Here is a 24,669-nt window from a genome sequence, read left to right on the forward strand (position 1 = left end):
ACAGTTTTACAGAAGAAACTACCTCTAGCACAATGACCTTCCGTAATAGAATGCAATAGTTATAATAATAGTTCACTTGCTAGCACTCTGAGCAAAGAGACTTTACCTAAAAATCTCAGAACTGAACCAAGGAGGGAGATTGGAGCATGAAGGCTGAATGGCTTTAAGTAACTCTGAACTTTCCATGAGACATAGCTGGCTTAAATGTTGATATTGCTCAAGTCTTACAGGTGTGTTTTTCTCTAAAGTTCCTATTTCTAAATCTTTTTAGTTTAGAGACGTGTTTGGGACAATTGAGGTGCTGCATAAGGTATAAAACCAGAAGTTAGGTGTAATTCGGTTTCATTTGCTCAAGCTGCGAATGTCTGGTTTTCTCAGTGAGCTGGATGGTACTTTTTTCTCTGCTTGTAACTTTTCAGCATTGATACAGAGGCATTTACAGGAAGCAGAAAAAAGGTGTTGCCTCAAGAACACAAGAGCAAAGCTCTTGACTATTTTTATCCACTGATGAGGGATACAGTGGGAAAGAGCTGCTTGTGGAGCTGCTTGAACTTTTCTTAGTTTTTAATCATTTTGATTTTTAATCATTTTTAGACTTAAAAAAAACCCCACTAAATACTTGTGATTGTGTCCTGCATGCAGATTTTTTCTTCTAATCTAAAAGAGCAGAAAAAAAAAAAGGGTGTTAGTGAACAGTGCTATTTAATTAAAAGAGTGGGAGGAATTCAGGAACATCTGGTCACGCATCCGCCTCTATTGTCTCTTGCATTTGCACTCGGACTGTAAACACTTGGTTGTCTGGGATGTCTTTATTGTTCCCACTCAACACAAGGGGTGCTGATCCTGGGGTGCCCTCGTGTGAGGAGGATGAAATGGTCGTGGTGAAAGCCTCAGCTCCCGGGGACAGGCACCCCTTGCTCACTGCTGCACCGCACTGAACAACTGGTTCCTCTGGATCTGCCTTCTCCTTCGGCACCCAGGGGCATTGCAGCATGGCAGATGGACTGCCGTACAAATGGTAAAAACAGGGGTGTTTAGTTTGAGGTTTTTGTGTTGTTGCTGCAGTGGGAATGGTGTTTAAATGCCTAAAAAGCTAGGTCAGCCTTAGGGGTCATCAGTGCAACATGGGTGTTTAACGCTCCTGTCCCAGGCAATGTGGTTGTAGAGGATCTCAGCTTTCAGTTTTAAGTGAGCATTTCCTCTTAGGGTTGCAGGTGGAAGCTTGAACATGTTCATCTAGTTCACTGCATAAATGTAAATGTAAAAGGAAAAAAAGAAAAGGTTAAAATGTTGGATTCCTAACCTATTCAGTTTTAATTTTAACTGCTTGAGGTTTTCAGAGTTGTCAACTGTTTGGTTGTTTACGAAATGCAAGACAGCCTCCTCAAAGCTGTGATTTCCTAGAAACGTCTGTCTTCTAGAAGCCTAGGAAAGGGCTGGGACTACAGCTGGGAAACTTCTGGCAAGGTGTGAAGGATGTAAACACTTTCATGTGGCACTTAAAATGCAAATGTGCAGTTCTCGGAATCTGAAAGTGAAACTCACGATAAACAAAAATGAAACCAGCTCATATTGAAATATATGAAAGTATCCATGATCTGTGAAAGGGTAGTGTTCCTTTAAAGATTGTTGGAGTATTTCTCCAAGATAAATGGATGCAACAAACCAATTTGTTCCTCAGATAAAGGTTAATAAAACCTCAGAGGTTCTGCATCCGCTGGGGGTGACGATGGCTCTGTTGTGGCTGATTAATCATGGTGATTTAAATATAATTCTCCTGATGCTGGTATTAGCAAAGCAATAATGTTGTGGATTAGAATTCCCATTTTGGAGATCTTTATTGTGCCTGGGACAGCTCAGAGGCATCATTCCTCCCCCACTTACTATACTTTAAGTATTTGGATGTTTGCACTTAACACATTATTTTTCCACATTGAGCAAAACAGAATTTGTGGTGGGTGTGTTATGAAGCAATGTCCAGACTTGATTTATTTCCTGGCCTCAGTTGTCTGTCGTAAGGCAGGCTTACAGGAATTTATCCCCTGTCATGCTGGCAGGGGCTGGCACCTGAGGTTCCAGTAACTTGCAGCAATAAAAGCCAGTTTCATCTTTACCAATCTTATGTGTTTTTGTTAAATTGATTCCACCAAAAGTATGGCACTTGCTTAGATGGTGGATTTTTGCTTTTATGCTCCAAAGGACTAAGAAGTGTAGTGTTTATGAAAATGGGAGAAGGACCAGAGGCTTCTGGGTGGGCGTCAGTCCTGAGCTGCCCTGGTGATTCTGGGTTCCCCTGCAGTTCTGCCTGTCCTTGCTGCAATCCCACCTGCTGTTCCTCTCTGAAAGGATCTAATGTGTTTTTTTATTTAAGATTAATTTTATTTAGGAACTTGGGGGCAGCTGGCAAATCAGGATTTTTAGTAAACCCCGTGGCAAGATTTGGCATTCCACCCTAATATTTTCAGTAGTAATTTTAACCTACTACCACTTGAGTCTTTTATCTGACAGAGGTGCTCATCATCTTTGGTAGCTTTGTGTTTGCATTCTCTTGAGCTATTGCTGATGGGCTTGGCTAACCAACACTAGTGATAGTCTGATATATGAGTTTGAGTAAAAGCCAAGTGGTAACTCATAAATAGTGGGTGTCAATACAGTTTTTCCTGTTGGTTGTTTCTAACATTTAAGATACTGACAGTCACTTCCATTCTGTTACTCTGTGTAACAGAATATATATTGTTCAAATACTGATTGTGAGTTACTCAAAATACATATTTTTAATACATTTTTCTGAAGATTGTGCCACTTGCTTAAATCCATCCTGCTCTGTTGTGGGTGCAGCTGGGTATTGAAAGCAAGGGGCTGCTGCCTGCAAGTAATGAGATTAGTGAAATAACTAGGTCAGGCTTTTAATTTTTTTTATTATTAAATAGGTGCTTATTACCGAAGTCCCCCATGACAGCTGTGAAATCAGAAGGCCTGAAGCAGTCACAGGTTGAGCCCTAGTCCTGGGAAAACCAGTAGCATCTTGCCCTCTGGTGGGTGCCAGCTTGGCAGTCTCCTTTCAGGCTGCTGCTGGGCTTCTCACTGTGTCCCACTGTTTGTATGCCTGTTATTCAGTTCCTTGCTCACCTCTTATCATTCTGTTGTTAATCCTCATCTCTTCCACTTCAAATAGTAATTTGCTGTGTAGTGCCTTGACAAATCCTGTACTGAAGTTTGGAGAAAATAGGAAATTAGAGTAGGTCTAAAAAACTGGCTATCCTAGAGGAGAGGAATGGCATATAACCTGCTGCTAGTAAATGCAAGTCACATTTCCAAGCGTTTTCCAGGGTGTGTGGGTATCACCAAGGTTAGGATGAATACTCTGGCAGGCTGAATGACACATAGAGGTCATATAAATGCAAGGTGCTCATTTTTAGGGTAATGGAGGCCAGATTTCTGTGGAAAGAGGAGACAGAGCAAAAAGCTAAAATGGTTATTAGATTTCTGTGATATCAGCCACTGCTGGTTTGGTTACCTGGTTAATGCCAGCTGAGGAGCCATCTTTTGTAGGTGGTTCACTGCTGACTATGCACTTTTTGAGCGTGGGCTGGTGTGTTTGTTGCTGCAGTTACACGTATTAATTTTCAGCTTGGAAAATAGCCACACTGGTCTGGAATTTGCTCATCTTCATCCTCCTCCATTTTGACATAGCAACGACATTCCCAGGTTTACTGCTTACTTTTGAGAGTAGAAGAATGTGAAATGCCTTGATCCTTTTGTTGTAATGATACTCCACTGTCAATCAGACTCATTTCCCTCCATTTCCTGTACTGGCTTCAGATGCAATAAATCCTAACATATTTACAGGCATTAAACCCAACCATTTAGTAATGAAAACCTTTACAAAATTAGGATAAGGAGGTCTGATTCCATCCTTTCTTCCAGCAAGGTGCAGTTCAGGCAACCTGCAGACTTCCATGAATGCCTCCTGTCTTGATCATGCCCCAGATTTTGACCTTTAATTTGTCACATAGACCTCCAGCAAAGGTCCAATACTAAACTGGAAGGTGGAGAAAATAATTGGCTTTTTTCCCTGGCACTGACATTAATGTTTGTTGTAGCTTCAGATGTGACAACATATGGCACTGCCTTGAGTTCTGTTATACCTACCATGGCTGGATATTTTAAGGATTATTTGTAAAAGCACTTCACAGCAAAAGTGTGCCACTGGCAGAGTTGCCAACATGGTTGTGGGTTTATCACAAATGTCAAATATCAACAAGAAAATAAGTTTTTTTAAAAAACTTATTTTATTCAAAGAAAGTTGCTTTATAAGTTTATGACAAGTGAAAAGTAATCCAAACGCCACATCTAAAATACTAAAAGACTCTCCAAATGGACCACGATGAGGTCTTCCCAACTCTAACTGCTTCATGAGAGAGAGCCTGCACCAGGTTTAACAAATGGCCTCTGTTGGGCTGGATGGGGAGAGAACACAGACTCCAGGACTGCGGAGCCTTATCCTGAAAGCTCCTGGCTTTGGAGTGTGGGTCAGGGGTCTGGTGAGTCCAGGTCCTCAGACCTGCGTCAGCTCTTAGGATGATGCCAAGGAGGCAGTGATGCATATGCAGCCTAGAGTGCGTGCTGCTTTACAGGACAAAGCCAATCCCTTGAAATTAGCTGGAAATCTCCTAGGCTTTGCAGGTGACAGATAACGGATGGCATGTTCGGGCTGCTTAGTTGCAAAACAGGAATATTCAGCCCTATGGAGTTGAATACTTTTTGAGAGCAGACTTGTGTAGATGCCGCTTCGTAATCGTGTCTGGAGGCGTTTACACTTAGCTGAACAAAGGCTAGTGGGGAGGGATGTGCTTGCCTGGACAACAAGAAAACAAGACTGTCCTTCAGCAAGGAAGCCTGCATTGGAATGTAATAGCCACTGGCTATTGGAGAAGAAAGCGCTGTTGGAAAGAAACTCTGCCCCTTCCTTGTTTTCATAAGACTACCTGAAAAACCCCAACAAGACTTCTTTGTAGTGGTTCATTAAAAACTCCATGCTGCTAAGAATGATTAAAAAATATCATTATAAGCACTACTTGAAATGGAAACTAGAAACAAAGGCAGGTCAATAAAATGTGAGTGCTCTAACTTTGCTTCTGTAAGATTTCCCCCCCCCCCGCCCCGTATATCCTTTTCTTACCTATAAAACTACTCTTTCAGTCCTGTGCCTTGTCCATGTCTGTTGGTGTGAAAGAGGAAATAGAGTGCTTTCATAGCACAAGCACTTGTGATACTGTTTTCAGGAGACATTTAGGCTACAGGTAACTATATTGCTGATATGTCTGAAGTAGTTACCATTTGGCAACGTATGACACAAAGAATGAATGGGAGAAGTAAGTAGAAATAATAGAACACTGACGGTATAAAAAGTGCGGGCTGGGGTTTAATTAGAAGTTGAAGCCTGATCAGATTGTTTGGCAGTAAACAGAAGATTCCTAATAAAAAAGTCTCGGTCTCTGTCATGGCCTGTAGTGATGGCAATGCATATCCTCTTCCTTGGCTTGCAAAACAGTGCAAGAAATTGTATAGTGGCTCAGCTTTTCACAGAAATGAGTCTTGACTTAGGTGGGAAGAGGAAGGGAGACTGAAACACTCAATCCAAAGGAGACACCTGTAACTTGTGCCAGAACAATGCTCTCCTTGTGATGCAATCTCTGCCTGGTAGACTTTTTCCGAAGATTTGTTGCCTTTACATTTTATCTCTTTCCCTGTGCCGGGTTGAGTAACCTAGCGTTGGAGGTAGCCATGCTCTGAGCAGGGGTCGGGCCATGTGACCTGCTGGGATCCCTTCCAAACTAAATTATTCCTTGATTCTGTGAAACTGTTTGGAAAGAAGGGTGACAGTTCTGGATCTTGACACGTGGCACCGAGTCTGATGGCTCCGTGTTCCCAGAAACCCATCGGTGGCCAGGCTGGCAGAGGACTGTAGAAGGGCTCCAAGAGGAGCTGCATGGACTTTGAGGACTATGGCTGGTGACCAGCACTGCGAGGACTTTGAAACCCTGGACTTTCTGAACTGTGGGAGCTGAAAGCTAACTGCGAGACTATTCAAAGGTACAATTGCTTACGCGTTAGCAAGGAAGATGATTTCTCTTGGTCAGTGTATAAAGAAGCCCTGGACAGTAAGATTTGAGCACTACTTTAGATGGCAAAGCAGGATGTTGCTTGATCTCCAAAAGCAGGCAGGAACAGCCTGCAGTATACCAACCCAGCTGCTGAGGATCTTCTGTTCAACATGTGCACCCATCCCCTCACAGATCTATTTGCTAGCTGAGCTGACAAGAAGCAACCCTGCACAAGCATATGGCATTGTGGAACGGTCATTTCAAATATAAGATTGGCAAGAGGGAGTCCGGAAGTTGAAATAAAAGGATAGTGTGATGGAAGTCTGTGAAAACAGGACAGCTGAAAGTCCTTACGTGGGAAAAATACAATGATGTTGAAGCTGTTATAGGTTGCAGCTGCCAAAAGACACCAATGTATTCCTTATTGCTACTCTTTGAAGCAGACAACACTGAATGGAACAGATTTTTGGGGAGTAAACACAGGTGGTCAAGGGCGGATCAGTGTTGTGAGGCAGAGGAGTTTCTGAAATGGTGCTGTGTGACTCTCTTCCTTCACCAGCTCCATGTGATTCATTTGCTGGTTCAACAGGTCGCATTGATCTTCATGTGTCACAACCTCAGCTGGTCACTTTCTGGCTTGTGCATTATCAACAGGATTACAATTTTGCAATGGGATCTTAATTTCTCAATTCTGTTGATGTGAGAGCCAAAATCTATGCTGTTTGTCAGTTGCATTAACTCTGCAAGGCCAGCAAAAATGAGAAGTGTAAATAAACTAGTAAGAACAGGTAAAAGAGTAGATATGTCCTGTTTCTAGTTCTTTTGCTGACTAAAATTACAATTTTTGGAATGAATAGCATGCCTGAAGCAGAAAATACTGTGCTAGCTCAACAGTGTCTCCTAAAAGTTGCTATTAGCCACTACAATTAGAGATGGAAAACACCACCTTACCCTGTAGGAAAACGTTGTGTCTACTGTTGGCATGCAGCATCTCAAGACAAGAGTATAAAATATTTGCTTTAGCTACCTGCAGTAAAGCAGTTTGACTGGTCTGTCCAGCAAAATGTTGTTCTCTTCCTGGAAACAGGAGGCTGGTACCCCTCCAGCTTGTTGCCTCTGCACATGAATTTTAAGGAGATGGCCCGTTGGTGCTTTTTAGAGCCTTTTGTGGAAATCGAGACAGCTGAGGAAGGAGGGGAAGTGGTATATTATGTGCTGAGTTGTGTTTGCTGAACTGTGCCCTTACACGATCAAAACCTTTCAAAAGTTGGTGTGACTTCTTAGGAGAAAAATGCAGTGTGGGATCTTTTCTGTTGAACCTTAGTCAGTAGAAGGTTCCTCTGCTTTTAGAAGTTACACTGCTGTTGTAATATGGGTGCTCAGGCAAGGAGCCCACAGGCTCGGTGTTGGGGAGGTACGGCTCTGACTGGGGTGCTGCGTGGTGGGGGAGTGCTGGTGCTCTTCCAGATCCTCAAATAGACTGGGTCTTCTTAAGAACTCAGTGCAGGACTCTTCTGTTTTGAAACTGCTGCCTTACATCACTTGTTCAGTGAGGTGGTCTGTAATTTGAAATGGACTTTGTATTTTGCACATATGGTGACTCCATAGAGGCTTGTGAGAAGTGTGTCCGTGGTGCACTCACATAAAATAAAGGAACAGTGCAGACCAGCAAGTGTTGGGATCCACCAATGTGTATTCCTGTAGCCTGCTGGTTGGGTTTGCTGCCCTTTGTAGCTGGTGGGTTTTATTGGGCTTTTTTTGTTCAGACTTTTTGGTTTGGTTTGGGGTTTGTTGGTTTTAGGGTTTGGGTTTTTTTTTGAAAGATGGTACTTATAAAGTTAATTCTTTCAACATATCTTTCATCGTAAACGTCCACACATTTTCTTTGCCTTATAAATTTTAAGTGAAAGTGAAAATTTTAGACTTTGATACAGGTTTGTTTGCAACATCAATACTTTTTATTAAGATCTGTTTGTTTCTTAAGAAACTGTGTAGTATATTCTAACTCCCAGGTTGCCCCAAAGCCTATTAGAGGATGTACAAACCACAAGCTGTAAAATGCTTTTTTTTTTGTTGTGTTTTGTACTGCTTCCCACCCTGTTTTCAGGCTAGCAGGAAAACATGGACTTCTGTGAAGTGGTGCACCACGTGGGGGACAGACCTCACACCTTAGTCCTTTTCCATCTTAAGTGTCCTGAGGACCTGCTGGGTGGTACAGTACAGCTGATTTGGCTCTGTTCCTGGACTACTTCTCTATTCCAGGAAGAAGTTTTACAGGAATGTTGATCTTGTGTAAAGCACATGGCTAATTATGAAGGAATCATTTTAGATTGGAATCTTGCAGGAACATACTGTAATTATCATTTAGATCTAAATGAATCCAAGCAGTCTTTTCTCAAATTATAATGTTCTGTTTATTAATGCATTTCCTCCATTTGGCATTCAGCCCCAGTAATGCAGCGATAGTGTGTAAAAAGTGGAACAAATAACATCTCTTCTTTAAGAGAATGCCTGGCTCCCAAAACATGATAACTTTTAATGGAAAAGGAAAGGAATGATGAGAAGGCAGTGCTGACTAGATGCTAAAGCAATGTAACTCATTAATTTGCAGATACGGGGTTTTCTTCTGAACAGTCCTTTATGTTCATTAGCGATCCTTAGCTGTATTTTAACCTCTTCCCAGGACCATAACTTGTGACTTTTCAAATGCTTGCAGGTCATTTGGTAAAAGATTACATTTATGGAAGATACTGACAAAGCATCTTAAAAGTGTGTCTGTTTAATTTTAGGACAAGGAAACCTGCATGGGTGTCAACAATCAAAGTTACATATGTGAAACGGGCCACTGTTGTGGACAATCCCAGTGTTGCAACTACTACTATGAACTCTGGTGTAAGTCCTTCCATTTTGTATGGATTCCCTTCCTAATTTGCATGGCTCTCATACCATACTACAGGTCTGGCTTGTGTTCTGTGGGGTTTTGTATTCAGCCCTTGTTATGCATTGCCGTTGCGTTTCACTGCAACAAAAACTGGAGTTGACCTGATATAGCAAGGGAAATAGGGTTGTTACAATGGGCATTGCCTGCTTTTGGAGGAGTAATGGGTTGTCTTGCCGCGGTCATCACTGCAGATTTGTGGTTTGGTTTTCTCACTGATTTGGCCAATACTGAGGGTAGTCAAAATAACATTGTATGTGAGTGAGGAAACCACGCCTGAGGGAGGAATGCCAATATGCACAGCACTAGAGTTTGACACACTCAAACAGAGAATTAATTCAGTATCTTTCATCTTATTGTTTTAGTTCTTTGCAAGAATGACAGTTTAAATCTCATTTATCTTCTTAAAGCTGTCCTTTCAAGGAGGGGAGCCAGGACATTTATTCTTTTCAGGACACTTTTTGTTCAGAGCACAGCTCCTTGAGTGGAGAGGGTCTTGGGCAAAACTTGTGGGCTGACAGTGGCTGAATACTGTGGGCCATGAGGAACATACATTGCTCGTTGCAACCCCTCTTATCTTCTCTTTCCCAAAATCTGGGATTTAAAACTACCCATGTTTCTAGTGCGTGGTTGAGTGAATATACCCTAAGTCCATTTAGGCGGCAGCAGGCAGGTCAAAGCATGTCAGCAAAACCCTGATAAAGTATTATGGAAAAATGGAAAGTTGAAAGGATAGGAAAGTAAGAAACCCTGAATTTTAAAGGCAAACTTTTAGAGTTGTGCCAGTCTGATGGTATCTTCCTTTCTTGAGGAGGAGCACAAAGGGTTGAACATTGATGTTGACATGCTGTTGTACTGCCAAGAACCTAGGCTGAGAAGGCATCTGTGCTCCCAGAATTTGGAAATGTGGAACTCTGAACATTGTCCCCCCACATTAGAGATTGGAGATATTGTCTTACCACACCCAACGGGATGTCGTAGCTTTTATGCAACTGTGCCATCTACTTAATCCCTCTGCTGCACCCACAGTTTCACTTTCTCAAAGCAGTGTGTGTGGAAATGTATTATACATACAAAGAATGTAACTTAAACCGAATCAAGAACAGGAATAGCTGACACTTTATCCTTTAGTCTAGAAACATGCTTTTACTTTTCAAATTAAACATTGAAGCATGGAGGATGTGGTTGTGAATTAAACAGGACTCTAATAGACTTCTTCAAGACACGCTGTGCATCAGACTGTAGTGGCTGGCTATGTCAATATTAATGGCAGGATTTGAATGTATCGCAGACCTTTTACAGCAGCTTTATTTTCCAAAGTCTCCAAACAGTTCAAGAAATGATTCTGGACTGGGTGGGCAGCTTCAGGGACCCTAGCAGGCTGAGAAACAGGCATGAATGTGTGGCTGTCTTGGACTGCCTTGTTCAGATAGTAGCAGTAGGCAACACAGGCAGGACAGATGGCTGGAATTTGTTTGGACTATATGGGGTTGCATGGACAAAGAAGAGTGGGGAAGGTCAGACCCAGTTTTAGATTTGTGTGGGTGGGAATGTAGAGAAAGAAGCATGTATGCAAGGGCTTACGGACTCTGTGGCAAGCAGGATCTAAATTGAGCAACAGGATGGAGTACAGCTGTACACTGGAGTTTGTTGCGTGGTCACCATGTTTCTCCCGTGGACATCTTGAAAGACAGGCTTAACTGAATTGCATACAAACAATACAGTCTGAACAATATCCCCCTGCCATTTTAATGGAATGATTTTACTTTAACTGTCTGTGCACTCTCAGTATGGCACAGACTTCTATACTTGGCAGTGCCTGGCTGCATCTTAAAAGTTCTTGGAAGATAAAGACAGATTTTGTTAGAAGGAATCAGAATATTTCAGGCTTCTTTCTAGGGCAAGCACACAGGTCATGCTGAGATCATGGAATAAACATATTAGTGGCACGTACTGCTGGATGGTTGGTTCCTCAGCAGGAATGGGTTTCTGTGTTGCAGATTCACATTCGTGCTGTGTTGCAGATTCACATTCGTGCTGTGTTGCAGATTGCATCATACACCACACTGAGATGAGGGAAATAATGCAAACATGAGACCTATTCTTCTAGGCTTTCTGCAAATTCAGGTAAACATCCAATCCTGACTTAAAATTGGTTAATGTTTTCAAAGCTTGTTTTGCCATTATGAGCATTAGAAAAAGGTTTCTGGGATTGGGAGGGGAGGCACAGTGGGCGCATATCCTTTAAATTTCAGAAAACTCATATTCTAGAGCCTGTGACCACAGCTGCAGGACTTACCTGCTGCTCCAGGAATTGTTGAATATCTTTGGTAGGTACACATGGTGAGGGACTCTTAAGACCTTCAAGGTGAATAGCAGTGATAGTATATGTGAATAGTCTAGTGCAGTGAATTGGTGGTGCGGAGAGCAAGAGCTTTACGTGCTTGGGAATAGAGTAGCTTTTTAAAAGTTAATAATAACTTTTGCTTAATGAACAGTTAAGTTAGCAGCACCTTTTAAGTATAGCTTCATGGTTGTTCTACGTTTTGATTTTAACCAGTGTATGCATGTACTGAAGTAGCTTTTGAGAAGTTTCTGCTCCTCTTGACCTTCTCAGACCACCAGTGCTATTGTGTGCCTGAAAACAGACCTTGTTGCTAGTCCCGTTGAATTAAATCCTGGGTTTATTTACCACCACAGTTTCATGGGGAAAAGCAGCAGAGGAGGGGTGGCATTTGAAATGGAAGAGAAAACTAGGCTGTCTTTGCTGGACATGCCTTCTGAAATGTGATCCTGTCTTGTGGCCACTTGGAATTTTTCCTGTAAAAAGGATCTTTTTCCCTCATTAAGAATTTGAGGAAAGTTTGTCTGTGAAAATGGCTGATCTTAACATTTCTAGAGAGCAGGTAAAGTTGCAGTAATTATAAACCAGTCCTTGAGGGTAGTGGAATAGGATGCAAAATCAAGGTATTATTTTGTTAAGGGGTGGAGTGGAGGAATGGAGAATGTGATATGCCAAGCAGGTGGACAGCCTGTGTTTAAAATTAGATAACAGCCTGGTTCAGATTCCCCACCCATCTCTTATTAACAAAAAAAAAAAGAAGTGCCATGTTGCCAAATAATAAAACTATATCCAGATTTATATACGTAGGTCTGATAGCTATATAAAGGTCTAAGTAGTTCTTAGCTCAAGCTTGGTAGCTGGTAATATGGGGGGGAAAGTGCAGTATGTCTTTTAATTTTCTTGGAATAGAATAATAAAAAGTAGAAGAAGGGGCCTTACTGTTGCATTTCCTCACATAGGGAAAGTGTTTGTTTGGATGGTGGTTGAGCTGGTTCAACATTTTAGCCTAACAGTTTCTTTGGGCTCCCCAGAGAGCTCATGGTCCCCCAGGGGGAGACTGTGGTCTTTGGAGAATGGCAGCAGCCACTGGATTTTGCTTACTAACAATTTTTATTCAGGTCTGTTATGATGTGACTGTGATTTGCTGGAGTTTTGCATTGTTGGCCTTTGTCCAGGCCTGATGGGTGTCTTACTGGGTGAATGTTCCAAAATACCACTTTTCAAAACATAGGAGAGAAGGTAATTGAGGAATGCAGTTCCCGCATTTTGCGGGACTTAAGGCTTAGATGTTCTGGGTTTTCCCGAGTTTTAGTGTATGGACTATGCGAACTGAAAACCAAATCCAGATCTCCTGACATCCATCCATGTGTCTTTCCTTGCCTATTGAGGGGGCAGCATGAAATTAGATTATTCCAGAAGCTCCGAATACAGCAAGCAAAGTTGTAGAAATTATTGTGCACAGTGTGGTTGAAAGAATAGTACACTGTGCTTCAGGAATCACGGAGCATGGAAACAGGAAGCTGGTCACTGCATGCAGATGATCTCAGTTGTAGGATTTCAAAATTAGAGGGCTTAGTTGGTCTTGGGTCATTTAAGTACTGTACAACAAACAGCATTGGCGATGATGTTGGATCTGCCTGTTTTGCTTTGTTTTGGCTGCTTAAGCAGTGACACTGAGCCCTTCTGTCTCTGAAAGGAAAAAGAAAAAAAAGATCTTGACTGTTTGGGCCCTAGGAAGGGTTGTACAGGAAAAAATGTTCTGTTTGCAGGCAGCACAGTTGATGTTTTTGCTGATTTTGAACATTTTGCTCATCTCTGCACGCTTCCCCTTGGAATCTCTAGACAGCTCTTTTCCCCAAAAAGTGTGCTGCCAGAAAATTTTGGCAAGGATCCCATTAGTTGCTGAAACTAAAGCAACTGCTCTACCACATACATGTTCCAGGTCAGCTTTATAATAGGAATTAATTTCCAAGACTTTGCTGCAGTCTCCAAAACCCTCAGTCAAGCAACACATCAGTCCCGTGTTTTCTTCCTCACCCTGTGTTATCTTATCCTTTAGTATAACCACATCCTTTTTCAGAGAAGGATTTGCCCTGCTCCTTGCCTTTCACCCAACTTCCTACGTGGTTGTACTTGCATTTCTTTCCCAGGTGTATCAAACTTCACCTTTGGCTGCCGTTAACTCCTCAGCTTGTGCTTCAGTGATAACCCTCCCATGACAAAGCCTAGCTGAAAGTATAGGGCAAACAAAAGAGATGTCAAAACCATGCAGAAACTCATGATAAATAGGGCCACTGAGGGAGTTATTTCCTGATTTCCTTATACTTTTTGTAGCCTAATCCAGACAGCAAAATCATCTTAAGCTTGTTTTGATGTGGCTCAGTAAAATTCAAAAATCCAAAGGAGAAGGCAAGCTGTCTTGCATAGTCTGACTGTGCAGATACTGACTTTTGCCCCGTGTGGCCTGCTTCTACCTGCTCTGTGTAAAACAGCAAGGAAAAGCAAGAGAGCTTGCTGGTGCTGTTTCACCCCCTGCCTTCTGTACCTCCAGCCCAGCTCCTTGCAAATATCCAGATCTGTTGGTGCAGACTGTTCTCCAGATCATGTTCCCAGATGTTCTGGACATCAGCTGGATGTTACTCTCTGATGTCTGTTAGACCACTGTTCAACATGCATTTTAACAACATGGATGAGTTGGGAGCGTTAAGTCAGCTGGAATTGACTGGACTTACAAATGTGTCTTCTGGAGCACAGGAGCAGTTGCTCTTCAGAGGCTCCCTCCCCAGGAGAGAGGCATAAAGCCAGAGTCTGTAGATTTACTGCCTCAAGGTGGCTCTCATTGCAAGATAAGCAAAGGATTTTTCTGAAACCTGTCTTTTTCTATCTTATCTCATGGCAGTGGTGTACCATGTATACTGGACGCTATTCTGAAAACCAGAAACCAGCTGCAGTTAACGTCCATCTGCTTTTGTCTGAGTTACCAGTCTGGGAGCAAGTGAGCAGGAGTTGGAGATGTTGTCTTCAGCTTTTTTCTTTTTGCCATTGTACTCTACAAATATTCAGTAACTTTTTCCTGCAGTGTGGTCAGGCTGGTGCTGCAGTTCCACTGATTTAAACTGACATAAAACTGTCACTGAAAGTCACAGTCTTTCTCTTCCTGCTGTTGTGTTTGGCAGATGAGTTTCAACCTGCTCTGGTTCCCTCAAACCAGTTCAAACCACAGTTGCACACAACTTTGTGCTGGCACAAGAAGAGGTGGAGGAGGCAGCAGGAGGTATGGAAGAGACAGGCAGGAGAGGGCCACGTCATCCAGCAGCTTCCTTTTTTCCCTCTTAAAATGTTCATAGGACAATGGCCTGGATCCTTCATCTAGCATTCTTGAGCAACAGCATTGACTCGTACAGGCTTGTGTCTGAAGTGGCAGGAGTCGATGTGGTATCTGTGCCAAGGACACTGTTAAACCCAAGTGCATCCAGGTTGCGGTACCAATTAAATCTCTCTCCTATTTTTCATGATAGCTTTGGCCCTGTGAAAGACAATTTTTTTTTCCAGCCATGGCTGACTGTGAGGCCACCATTTGGGACATCACTTTTTAGTCAATGAAATTGTCCCACTTCTCCTTCTGTTCAGAACCAGCACTCATGGAGCCAAAGCTATTACCCAGATGCTTGTCAGGCAGACACAAAAATACTTTGCAGTATGTTTTGGCTTGCTTTTAGGAGACTTCCTGCCAACAGAGGGACGGCATTTGCCCAAGTTTACCATGAACTTGAGGGCAGATTTCTCTGTTCCTACCCTTGGAACACTCCAGAAAGCATTTTCCATTTTGCACAGGATAGAAGGAGCTTCCCTCAATGGGAATGCTGATGGCAACTTCCCAGGCAGCAAATACAGCACAGCATAGACAGAACATTGCTCCCCCGTTTTTCACGAGGTGGGAATGCTCTGGCTTTTTTATTCTTAAATTATTTTATTCTTAATTATTCTTTAGTTTGAGGAAAACTATGGTCAGTGTCCCAGAAAGGTTTTTCTTGAAGCTTTGAGCCTGGCGTGGTCTTTCACAGCTGGTAGAAAATACCTCTGGTGCGTGACCATGTGATGGGGCTCCCTTTCCCCAAGGATGCTGTAAACATAGCAGTCTTCTCTTTCTTCAGTATTTCCTCTGCTTGTGAGAGATGACATTCATGGGAGCTAATTCTGTTCCTGGGTCTTTCTGCAGCTCTGGTTCTGATTCTTTGAGCTTGGTGCTCATGTAGTGCTTATAGCTCTGAGCCTGTCTGATGCTGGGTAAGAGGCTGGTACTTCTTTTTTATTTTTATGAAAGGTTTTGATGCTCTGGCTGGGAAATCTCTTGGCAAAACTCAGCTCCTCGGCTGTGTCTGATTCACCCTTTGGTTGCATCATTATCCACCCATCGGCATCACCAGTGAATTTGACAGAAAATGTAGCAGTGTTTAAGACTCAGCCTTTTTTCAACTGGAGAGTGTTTCCACTGCTGACTCTTCTACAAACCAAGAGCAAGCCTGAAACTGCCTCCAAGTCTGACAGGCCCCAGTGCATGTTTAGCTTTGAGCAGGTGCATTGCTTCTGTTGATGCTGTTTTTCCAAAGACCGTTTGCCCTCTGCTGTTATGTTGCCCTCAGGTTGCTGCGATCTTTAGTTCCCGGTGGTCACAGCAAGGTTGGCGGTGGGAAATACTCCCTCTCAAATCAGGCATTTAATGGCAAATTTGGCTCAGGATGCCCAGTTCTCCCAACCTTTTCTCCTTTTCCAGTGCCTGCAGTGATAGTTCTGCACTGTGCAGCTGAAAACCAGCTCTTGTCCATTTGGGGAGGAAGCACATGTTGAAGAGCACAGGGAAGGCTTCTGGGGATGGAGAAAGCAACTAGAAGCCCAGTTTTACTTGGCTTTTAGAGGTCTTTTAATGACAAACTTCTGTTGCCTTTGCACATCTCACCCATTTCAGCACAAGGCAGAGCCAGTACCTTCTTCTGCCATGAACGAGGTGTTAGCATGTACCGCTACTGTGCTCATGTTTCCTGCTGGTGTAGTGTTGTCTTTGGGTGAATTTGAAGTTCCCCTCCTTCCCTGTCCTGCCAAATGAGCCAATGGGTGTGTGGGCCAGTGGCCTGCTTGGCTTACCTCCCTTGGTTTGAGGCCAAGCATCACCAGGTGTACAAATGCACAGCTCAGCCCTGGACATCTCCACTGTTCGTTCCATACTTTTAGACATAGTACTTACAATTGCACTTGGCCTTGTATGTATAGCTTTATCCCAAATACATGACTGTACTATATATTTGCTAGGTTTTTACAGTTTTTCTGTTCTGCAGCCAAATTGCAGCTGTGCCCAAACTTCTGGCTAGGGCATGTTGTAGAGCCTTTTATGGAGGCCCTGGACTCCCAGCACTGTGCAGGGCTTGCAACCAGAGCTGCACCTGATCCTTCTCTCGATGCTGGCACCCCTGCTCGAGCGACAACCAAGAAGGCCCTTGTGTGCCTCAGCACCTATGGATGTCCCATCCTGTTGCTTCCTATGGACTGCAGGGACTTTCATCCCTGCGGTGCAGATGTGCTATTGTGTGACAAGGTGGGGGCAAAGCCAATAAAGAGGGCATCAGAAGCCAGGCCAGCAAATGTCTGTGGTGGGTACACACTGCTGACCTCCTGTGATCATCCAGGCAAGTCCTTGGGTTCATGCTGACTCAGGGGTTGAGTAATTCCTAGAAGCTCTAGGAAGTGTCAGCAGTTAATGAAACCAGGCAATAACATGGTGTTAGTGGGTTCTTTTGCAGAAATTCCTGTGAAAAACAACAGATCTCATCCACTTGTGGTTGAGAGCGTGCATAGACCCTTTGCACAAGAATGGAGGTGTTGTTCCTGGCACTGTGGCCAGATTGCAATCCAGTAAATTATGGTCTGTTTACTTAAAATGCCACCTGTGGTTTCAGTAGGATCCAGCATTAATTTATTATCCTAAACTGTCATATGTTGTTACTGCCTGTTGTTTACAGAGTTGCCGCACGTCTTCCCAGGAATGGCTGAGCTTACTTTGACCCCTACCCTGAGCTTGTGCATCGGTTTGTCTGCAGAGCACTTTGGGATTTCTTTGGAATGGGTAGAGAAGTTTTCTAAAGAAATACTTTTTTAAATCTTCTGGATGCAGGCTTGGGTGGGAGCAGTTAGTCCCGGCAGAAAAATTCGGCTGCTACAGCTGAGATTGCTTAACAGTGGCAGTTCTCCAGGACATCTTAACTAACTAAGTGCTGCTTGCTACCATTGCATCTAGAGTCCTTGGGAAAGGGCATGATCAAATGTGTTAAAAAGCATCTGTTTTCATAACTCTAGCTAAAATCCCTGGATAGCTGGGTGTAATTTTCCATTGTTTTTGAACACATAATCACAGACTGCTCTTCAAAAATAAAGAGTACTTGGGAGATGAACTGCAGGCCTGCTTCAGTGCATGGTGTCACGCTGTGCCAATGACCTGGTTTTGATGAATGTGTTCTTGCTTCCTCAGCAAGCAAGAGCTAAGGGACCTTCTCTTAGCAAGCAATAAAGTGTATTGGTGAGAGTCTTCAAACTGGGAGACAGTGGTTGAAAATGCCTGGCTTTGGAGGGAAGCATGGACTAGACCAATCCTTATAGTTTATATAAAAAGGCCTTTTTAGAAGCAGGAGGGTGTTTGGAGGGCGGTGGATGCTTTCTCAGCTTGGTTTGAAGGAAGTGCTGAGGGCATCTTGAGTGCTTTGTCCTTTGCTTCTCTGGGGCAAAGATCACAGTTTTCTCTCTGCCCTTCATGGTACAGCTGAGCAGACTGGCTAGAAAAACTGTCTAGGCACCTTGATTTTCAGCCAAGAAAAAAAAAAAAATGGAGCATGTAACACCTTCATTTGATAGCAGGTTTTGATAAGTTTGGGTATAAGGTGGAATCCAGTCTGTTAGGAAAATTGGTTGCGCAAGCCAAGAGAGAGATTTCAGTTTGCTGTGCCAAAATATATGGAGAATCTGGGTTACAACACAGGGAGGTGAAAGTCCCTGCTCAAAATGCTTGGAGGCACGATACAGCATATCCAGTTCACCTACAAACAGCCCAGTGCAGGGCTCTCAGATCTGTGATATGGGTCGACTGTACTTTGTCCTGAGCCAGACCAATACTCCTCTCATTCTTCAAATTCCTAAACTGTTCACCTTTCCCCACCCAGCTCTTAGCAGAGAAAACATTGCTAACTCGGCAGGGGATGCTGAAAACATCAAGGTACTGTAAAGGCAGGACTAGACGTTTTTACTAGGGCAAAACAAGCAGTTTGATCTCCCAGGGCAGAATAGCCACGCTGAAAACGGGCTGTAGCACTTAGAAGTCTTCATTTTGTCTGTTTGGGAATAATGAAGAGTGGCAGAGGTCTTACTGAAAGAAAAAGTGTTGTGATCTCTGCTGAGGAGTAGCTGCCAGGCCTACATGTTTCTAACGGGGGAGATTTCTGGTATCCTTAGCTGCAAAAGCTGAGCTTAAAAAAGATAGAGATTACAGGCACCTCTGAAGCAGGTAGAGCTGTGGGCTGTAGTTGCAGGAGACAAAGCCTCATCTGGTGTGAAAGTTGTAGCTCTTTGATATGCCTCTTGGAAACATTTTTCTAGTGCATAGAAGCGTGAAGGGGGTGTATGGAAAGGAGGGGTTGTTCTACATGTTGGAGGGAGTGGAGAAAATTCAGGAAGTGCTCTTTCAAAATTCCCTTTTAAGGAGCAGAGCACGTACAGTATGACAGTGCACAGAAACCAGCCGTGACCACAAACAGAGCAGAAGTTAGGTTTCTTGAGGATTCAGAGTGGGGGGCTAGTTTAATTTAATTTTGGATAATTTAAGACATTGAATACAAAAATAAATTTTAAAAATGTTTTGAGACATTTGTGTAAAAAGTATGTTTTTGTTAAACATAACAATGAAGGATTTGGGCTGGAAATTAAAGAGCAGTGCAAACAAAAGCAAAACACAGTGCTTGGGGTTTTTCTCTTCTTCTGTGGTCAATCTGCAGAGTGTCTTTTGTGTCTTGATTGTTATTTTCAAACTGAAGTGGCTGCGGGAGACAAGTTCAATGCTATTCACAGCTCTACTCATATTTTTGGCTTGAAGAAATTGTATCCAAGGGGTGGGAGCGTAGCCCTGTCTCCATATTTTGTTCTCCTCCAGAATTGTGACTACTGAACATATGTCACATCGTACCAAAATGTGTACAGAGTTACTGGATTCTGTCAAGGCTGCCAGAGTAGCAGTCACCCACACAGGTGGGTCTGTGTTGAAGCTGGCTGGTGCACCACGATTTCTGCCTTTAGACCAGTGTGGAGTTCAGATCCAGACTTTCTTATGATCTTCTCTATCAACTTCGTGGGGCTTCCTGGGATTGGACGTGGCTCTTGCACTGTGGTTAACACTTGCTCTCTCCTGCTGCAGGGTTTTGGCTGGTGTGGACCATCATCATCATCCTCAGCTGCTGTTGTGTTTGCCATCACCGACGCACCAAACATCGTCTCCAGGCCCAGCAGCGGCAACACGAGATCAACCTGATCGCTTACCGGGAAGCCCATAACTATTCAGCCCTGCCATTTTATTTCCGTATGTACTTCACTGTTTTTCCTGGAGGTCGTGGGGAGCGGGGCAACAGCAAGTTTCCCATGTGGGGTGGAAGCGGGGAGCAGGGGTTGGGCTCAGCAAGAGGCAGGGGGCAGCTTTGCTGCCTAACCTTGACTTGTAAAAAGCAGGTGACGTATTCCAGCTGCTGGATGCATTTGAGCCCCATTGACTCTGGAGCTGTACCGTACCAGCTACAGCACCTTCACACCCTCCCCTGATTTGGCTCTGTGAATGCAGTGATTCCCTGGGTGTTTTTCTGAGAAGGTTCTTAGAGTACTTCGTTCAGGACTTTATGGATGCTCCTCCTTTCCAGCCTGCACTTGCTCCTGGTGTGACTGAGATGTGGGAAGTGGCTTCACAACATTCAGTCACACGGGCTGGGTGGAAATGGTGCCTCAGCAGGGGTCATGCTGGCTCCTGCCCTGTCCTGCAATTCCCAGATGATGCTGCTGGTGAGCAGCCATAGGAGTTTACACGAAAGAGCTGTTGCCCACAGCTCAGGGGAAGTACAGTCACTTTGTTCTCTCCTTCATGCCCTGCTACGCTGTGCTAGAACAGCAAGCCTCAGACTTTTGACTGGAGGTACCGCAGTTGAGTTTCCTGTAATGGACTGTTGAATTGCATGTATGAACTTGCTTTTCTTGTTAAAGTCTTGCAGCCACCTCAGAAATAATCCCCAGCAGCGCTTTCGTCCCCAGCCCCAGGGATATGCAGTTGCACATGGAAAACTGCAGTGCTGTCTTTGTTTCCAGTATTTAAGTCCATTCTGTCTGTATAGACTATTTGGTTGCCTCTTAAGAAATAAACAAAATCTTTCATAGATTTGAGGGGCTGTAAGGACTATAAACCAAACTGTCTTGCCAGTACGGCCAATTTATTCTGATCGTGCCAGAAAAACCCGAATCCGGCACTAAAGCAATAACCAAAAGCCAGGATCCTAAGTTCTTTGTAACTGATTGAGTGTCTTCATATTTGCACAAAGCTTTGTGAGACAGAATATTTGCTATTGAAAGTGGAAACTCAGCTGAGAAGCCAGTGTTGGAGAGGGCTGGTGAGTTACCTCCCAGGGTGTTCCCTCCAGCCAGCACAGGCCATCCCTTGGTGTGGTTTATGGGGCTGCTGTGAGGTACAGGGCAGTGGGGGGAGATTCACTTGGTAGTCCTAAGCGTAGGCTCAAGAGCAGGGAGATCAGGCTGCTGTTCCCAACTGTGCCCATCTCCTCTTGTAATGGTGCCCTCCCGTGCCACAATTGCTGCTTCTCTAAAACATGACATGTCTTATTTGGGCCAAGTTTTGGCGCCCCTTGTAAAATGCACTGAGCTGTTCAGTGGGAAGGTGCTGGTAGGTGACAAATGACACACTGACCTGCATTAGTGACTCATTTCCTGAGATAAGCTGTTCATGAAATAACTTCTCCTCCTTGCCTCCCACTTTTAGGGTTCTTGCCAAATTATTTACTACCTCCCTATGAGGAAGTGGTGAACCGACCACCGACCCCCCCGCCACCATATAGTGCCTTACACCAGCAGTGTGTCCCAGCAGGCAGCAGTAGCACAATTCCAGACACGCCAAGAAACCTGCAGCCAGCACAGAGCAGCTCAGCAGCACCCAGCGGCAATAACAGCAGTACTGACAACACCGGGTCCCCTGGCCTTGGGGACCCCGAGCCCTCCACCACCACACTGGTCGAGCGAGTAGTTGCCAAAATGCAGAGCGTCGAGCCCAGTGGTACCAGCACGGGAGCCGAGCTAGTGGAGAGGGCTGGTCCTGATAAGGATATGGAGTGCAAGGAGGAACTGCTAAAAGGTTACAGCTCTGAGAGCTTAGAGCAGAGCAGCGCCATTCCCGACGCGAAGGACAAGACGCCGGGCAGGCAGCGCCGTTTCACCGGTGACTCAGGCATTGAAGTCTGTGTATGCAACCGGGGCCATCATGACGATGACCTCAAGGAGTTCGACGGGCTCATCGATGATGCTCTGGATGGGCCTCTGGACTTCTGCGACAGCTGCAGCGGCCGCCCCCATGGGGATGAGGAGGAAGGGCTTTTTCATGCTGAGGAAGAGCAGCACCGTGAACACAGCCACCACCACCTGCCCCGGCAGCCGGTGTGTGTACTCTTGAACACGATAAATGAGCAGGACTCTCCAAACTCTCGTACCAATAACTCCCCCAGCTAAGGTGGCAGAGTGGAAGGGAGAATTGGGGAAAACAAGAAATAGAAATGGAATAAGAGGATTAAAACTTTAACAGGAGGAAAAGGTGATACAACCTTCTTTTTTTGGTTTCTTTTTCTTTCTCCCCCTCCAATATAATTTGGGGACTAGTCCCCGAAGGCCCGGCTTGTGGGGGACGGGTCGCTCTGGGTTTTGTTAATCGTGTCCATCCTGCTCTGTGGGGCAGGGACTGATGTTTCTCAATGAGACTTTCTAACAAATGGAACTTTCCCAATGGTGATTTTGGTGATGGTTATTATGAGTTTGTTGGTTTTAGTTTTCCAAAACTGCTTTATCTTGCAATCAGTAAAGCTCAGCAAATCTCACCCTGGGAGGATTCAAAATCACCATAAGGCTTCAACCTCCAGGTGTCTTCCCAGAAGCAAGCAGCTTCTGACAGTGCCGGCAGTCAGTAGCCCAAGAGTTCTGGTTTGATATAGTGCTCTTGAGGCATTGGGGATTTCTTTTTTTCTTCTTTTTTTATTTTTTTGGTGTGTTAAGTTTTCCCAAAGCTGATGAATGCCTGAACACATCAGCCCTATAATCTCTGGTGCTTCAGTGTTTAAGACAGCAGGTAGGAAATTTCCCACTTGAAGCTGGTGACTGAAGGACCAGTTTCTTCCAGAAGGAATGTTAGTCTACCGTAAGCAGTTTGAAAAGAAAGGGTTTGCAGAAATTTGCCTTTATATGTCATTTTTAAAGACAAGTGTATTCCTTCAATGCCTCTAAGAGCACAGTTAGAAGTAGAATCCAGGCAGCTGGGCTGCCTTCCAAGTACTGTGGTCTCCGAATGACCTTTTCCCGGTGTGCTGCAAAAGGGATTGGCTTTATTTTTTTCCTTTTTTTGCACCCCAAGAGCAGCACACTCGAGTTAAGATGACAAAAAAAGAACAGGGCTCTCTTTGGCCAGCGTGCCTTCAAGCTTCAGCGATGCATGTTGAACAAATGGAGACGAGAGCTCCGTCCATTGCGAAGGGATGACTTACCATGTAGATGTGGAAGACCTGTGCAGTATTTTTTTTTTTTGTGATCCAAAAGCTTGGTGCGATTCTAATGTTGACCACTTAAAAGAAATGAATGTCTGTTTCCTTTTTCTTTTTTCTTTTTTTTTTTTTTTTATGGTGGCAACTGGCTACTGTATAACGTCTGTGAGCGTGTGTGTGACTGCAATCCATGCATGCGAGTCCTACTGGTAATATGAAAACCTGCTGTAAGACTGCAAGAAAATTTACTGTAGCTTTGCTTTAATAAACGGTAGAGGTTTTGTTAGTTACAACCTGAAGAAAAAAAAAAAAAAAGAAACGGAGAGCTGAAACTAACATTCCCTAGAGTGCTCATGTGGAAGGGAGCACAGTTCAGACTATGTATCTTGTTCTCTTGTTCTCGGGTTTTCTCCCCGTCCCTTTTATAATTATGGTCGTCCAGATCATTACTGTTATGGGGAAAAAAAATTGAAAACTGAACTCGGACATATTCAGATTTGATTGATTGAAAACCAAAATCAGTTTTAAATAAGGTGGAAACCAAAATATAATGCCTTTTCTGATAACTTGCCCATGTGTGTGAGTATCATTTTGTGAGTTCAGAGCAAGATTTGTCTTTAGTTTGGTGGGCTAGTTTTGGTTTTTTAACTGGAGGTATGTAGCACTGTGCTGGATAGAAATGACAGAGTGAGACAAGTGGTGCTTATTTCAATATTCTACCCACACGTTTGAGGAGAGCACTTTTACCTTATAAGGTTTAAGAGAATCTCACTCCTTTGCCCATCACAGCCTTTCTCTTCCATCAGAACAGCTGATGAAGACTGCTCTTCAGTTTGTGTCTTAGGGTGCTCCTAAGAATAAAGGACTTTGGTTTGGATTCAGGAGACCTCGTTCCGGGATGCCTGGAGCGTGAGTGGCAACGGAGAGGCTGTGCGTGCCCCAGAGCCAGGCTGGCTCGCTGTGCACCATGGCTGCCGGGGGACTGGTTGCTTCCAGCTGTGTTCACCGACCACATGTATCTTTTGAGAAGAGAATTAGAGATCCCCAGTGCCAGCCCTAGGAATTCTGTACGTATTGGCACCTGGCTCTGTTCCTCGCACCACAAAGGAAGCTAAAAAAGCACATCAGTCCTTATGGAATGGGGTTTTACTGCTGTAAATCCTGAGGACAGTCCTGTGCCAGTGGGAGACCCTCTGCCAACATTTCTGTTGGCATAAGACAAAAATCTCCATGTTTGCTTTCCAGCCATTCCACTAAGGGCAGGGGAACCCCCCACTTCTACTCTGGACATAGAGGTGAGTACCAGTAAGCCAAGCTGATATTTCTAATCTTGAAGTCAGGAAGAAGCAGTGATGTGCCTGTTTTTTATGACTCTTGGAGTTTTTTTAGGCTTTTAAAGACCATAAAGAAACAAACAGGGCACAAACTATGTCTCTTAAGCTCACATGTGCCTGA

General features: G+C 44.0%; 1 protein-coding gene across 7 annotated transcripts in view; it reads left to right on the forward strand.

Moving 5' to 3' along the window:
- WBP1L (WW domain binding protein 1 like) overlaps window positions 1-23,784 on the forward strand; it is a 68,263-nt gene extending 44,479 nt beyond the window's left edge. For 3 of the 7 annotated variants that reach the window (XM_075108085.1, XM_075108086.1, XM_075108089.1), the window contains exons 2-4: window positions 8,897-8,999; window positions 19,839-20,000; window positions 21,456-23,784. In XM_075108085.1, coding sequence (XP_074964186.1) covers window positions 8,897-8,999; window positions 19,839-20,000; window positions 21,456-22,195 — 1,005 coding nt within the window. In that variant the 3' untranslated portion in view covers window positions 22,196-23,784. Of the gene's footprint in view, window positions 1-820; window positions 1,019-2,930; window positions 3,036-5,716; window positions 6,097-8,896; window positions 9,000-19,838; window positions 20,001-21,455 lie in introns of those variants that run through there. The other 4 variants (XM_075108090.1, XM_075108087.1, XM_075108088.1 and 1 more) reach the window with 4 other exon arrangements.
- Window positions 23,785-24,669: the final 885 nt, after the last annotated feature.

This window comes from Phalacrocorax aristotelis, chromosome 12, assembly GCF_949628215.1.
Source record: "Phalacrocorax aristotelis chromosome 12, bGulAri2.1, whole genome shotgun sequence".
NCBI lineage: Eukaryota > Metazoa > Chordata > Aves > Suliformes > Phalacrocoracidae > Phalacrocorax > Phalacrocorax aristotelis.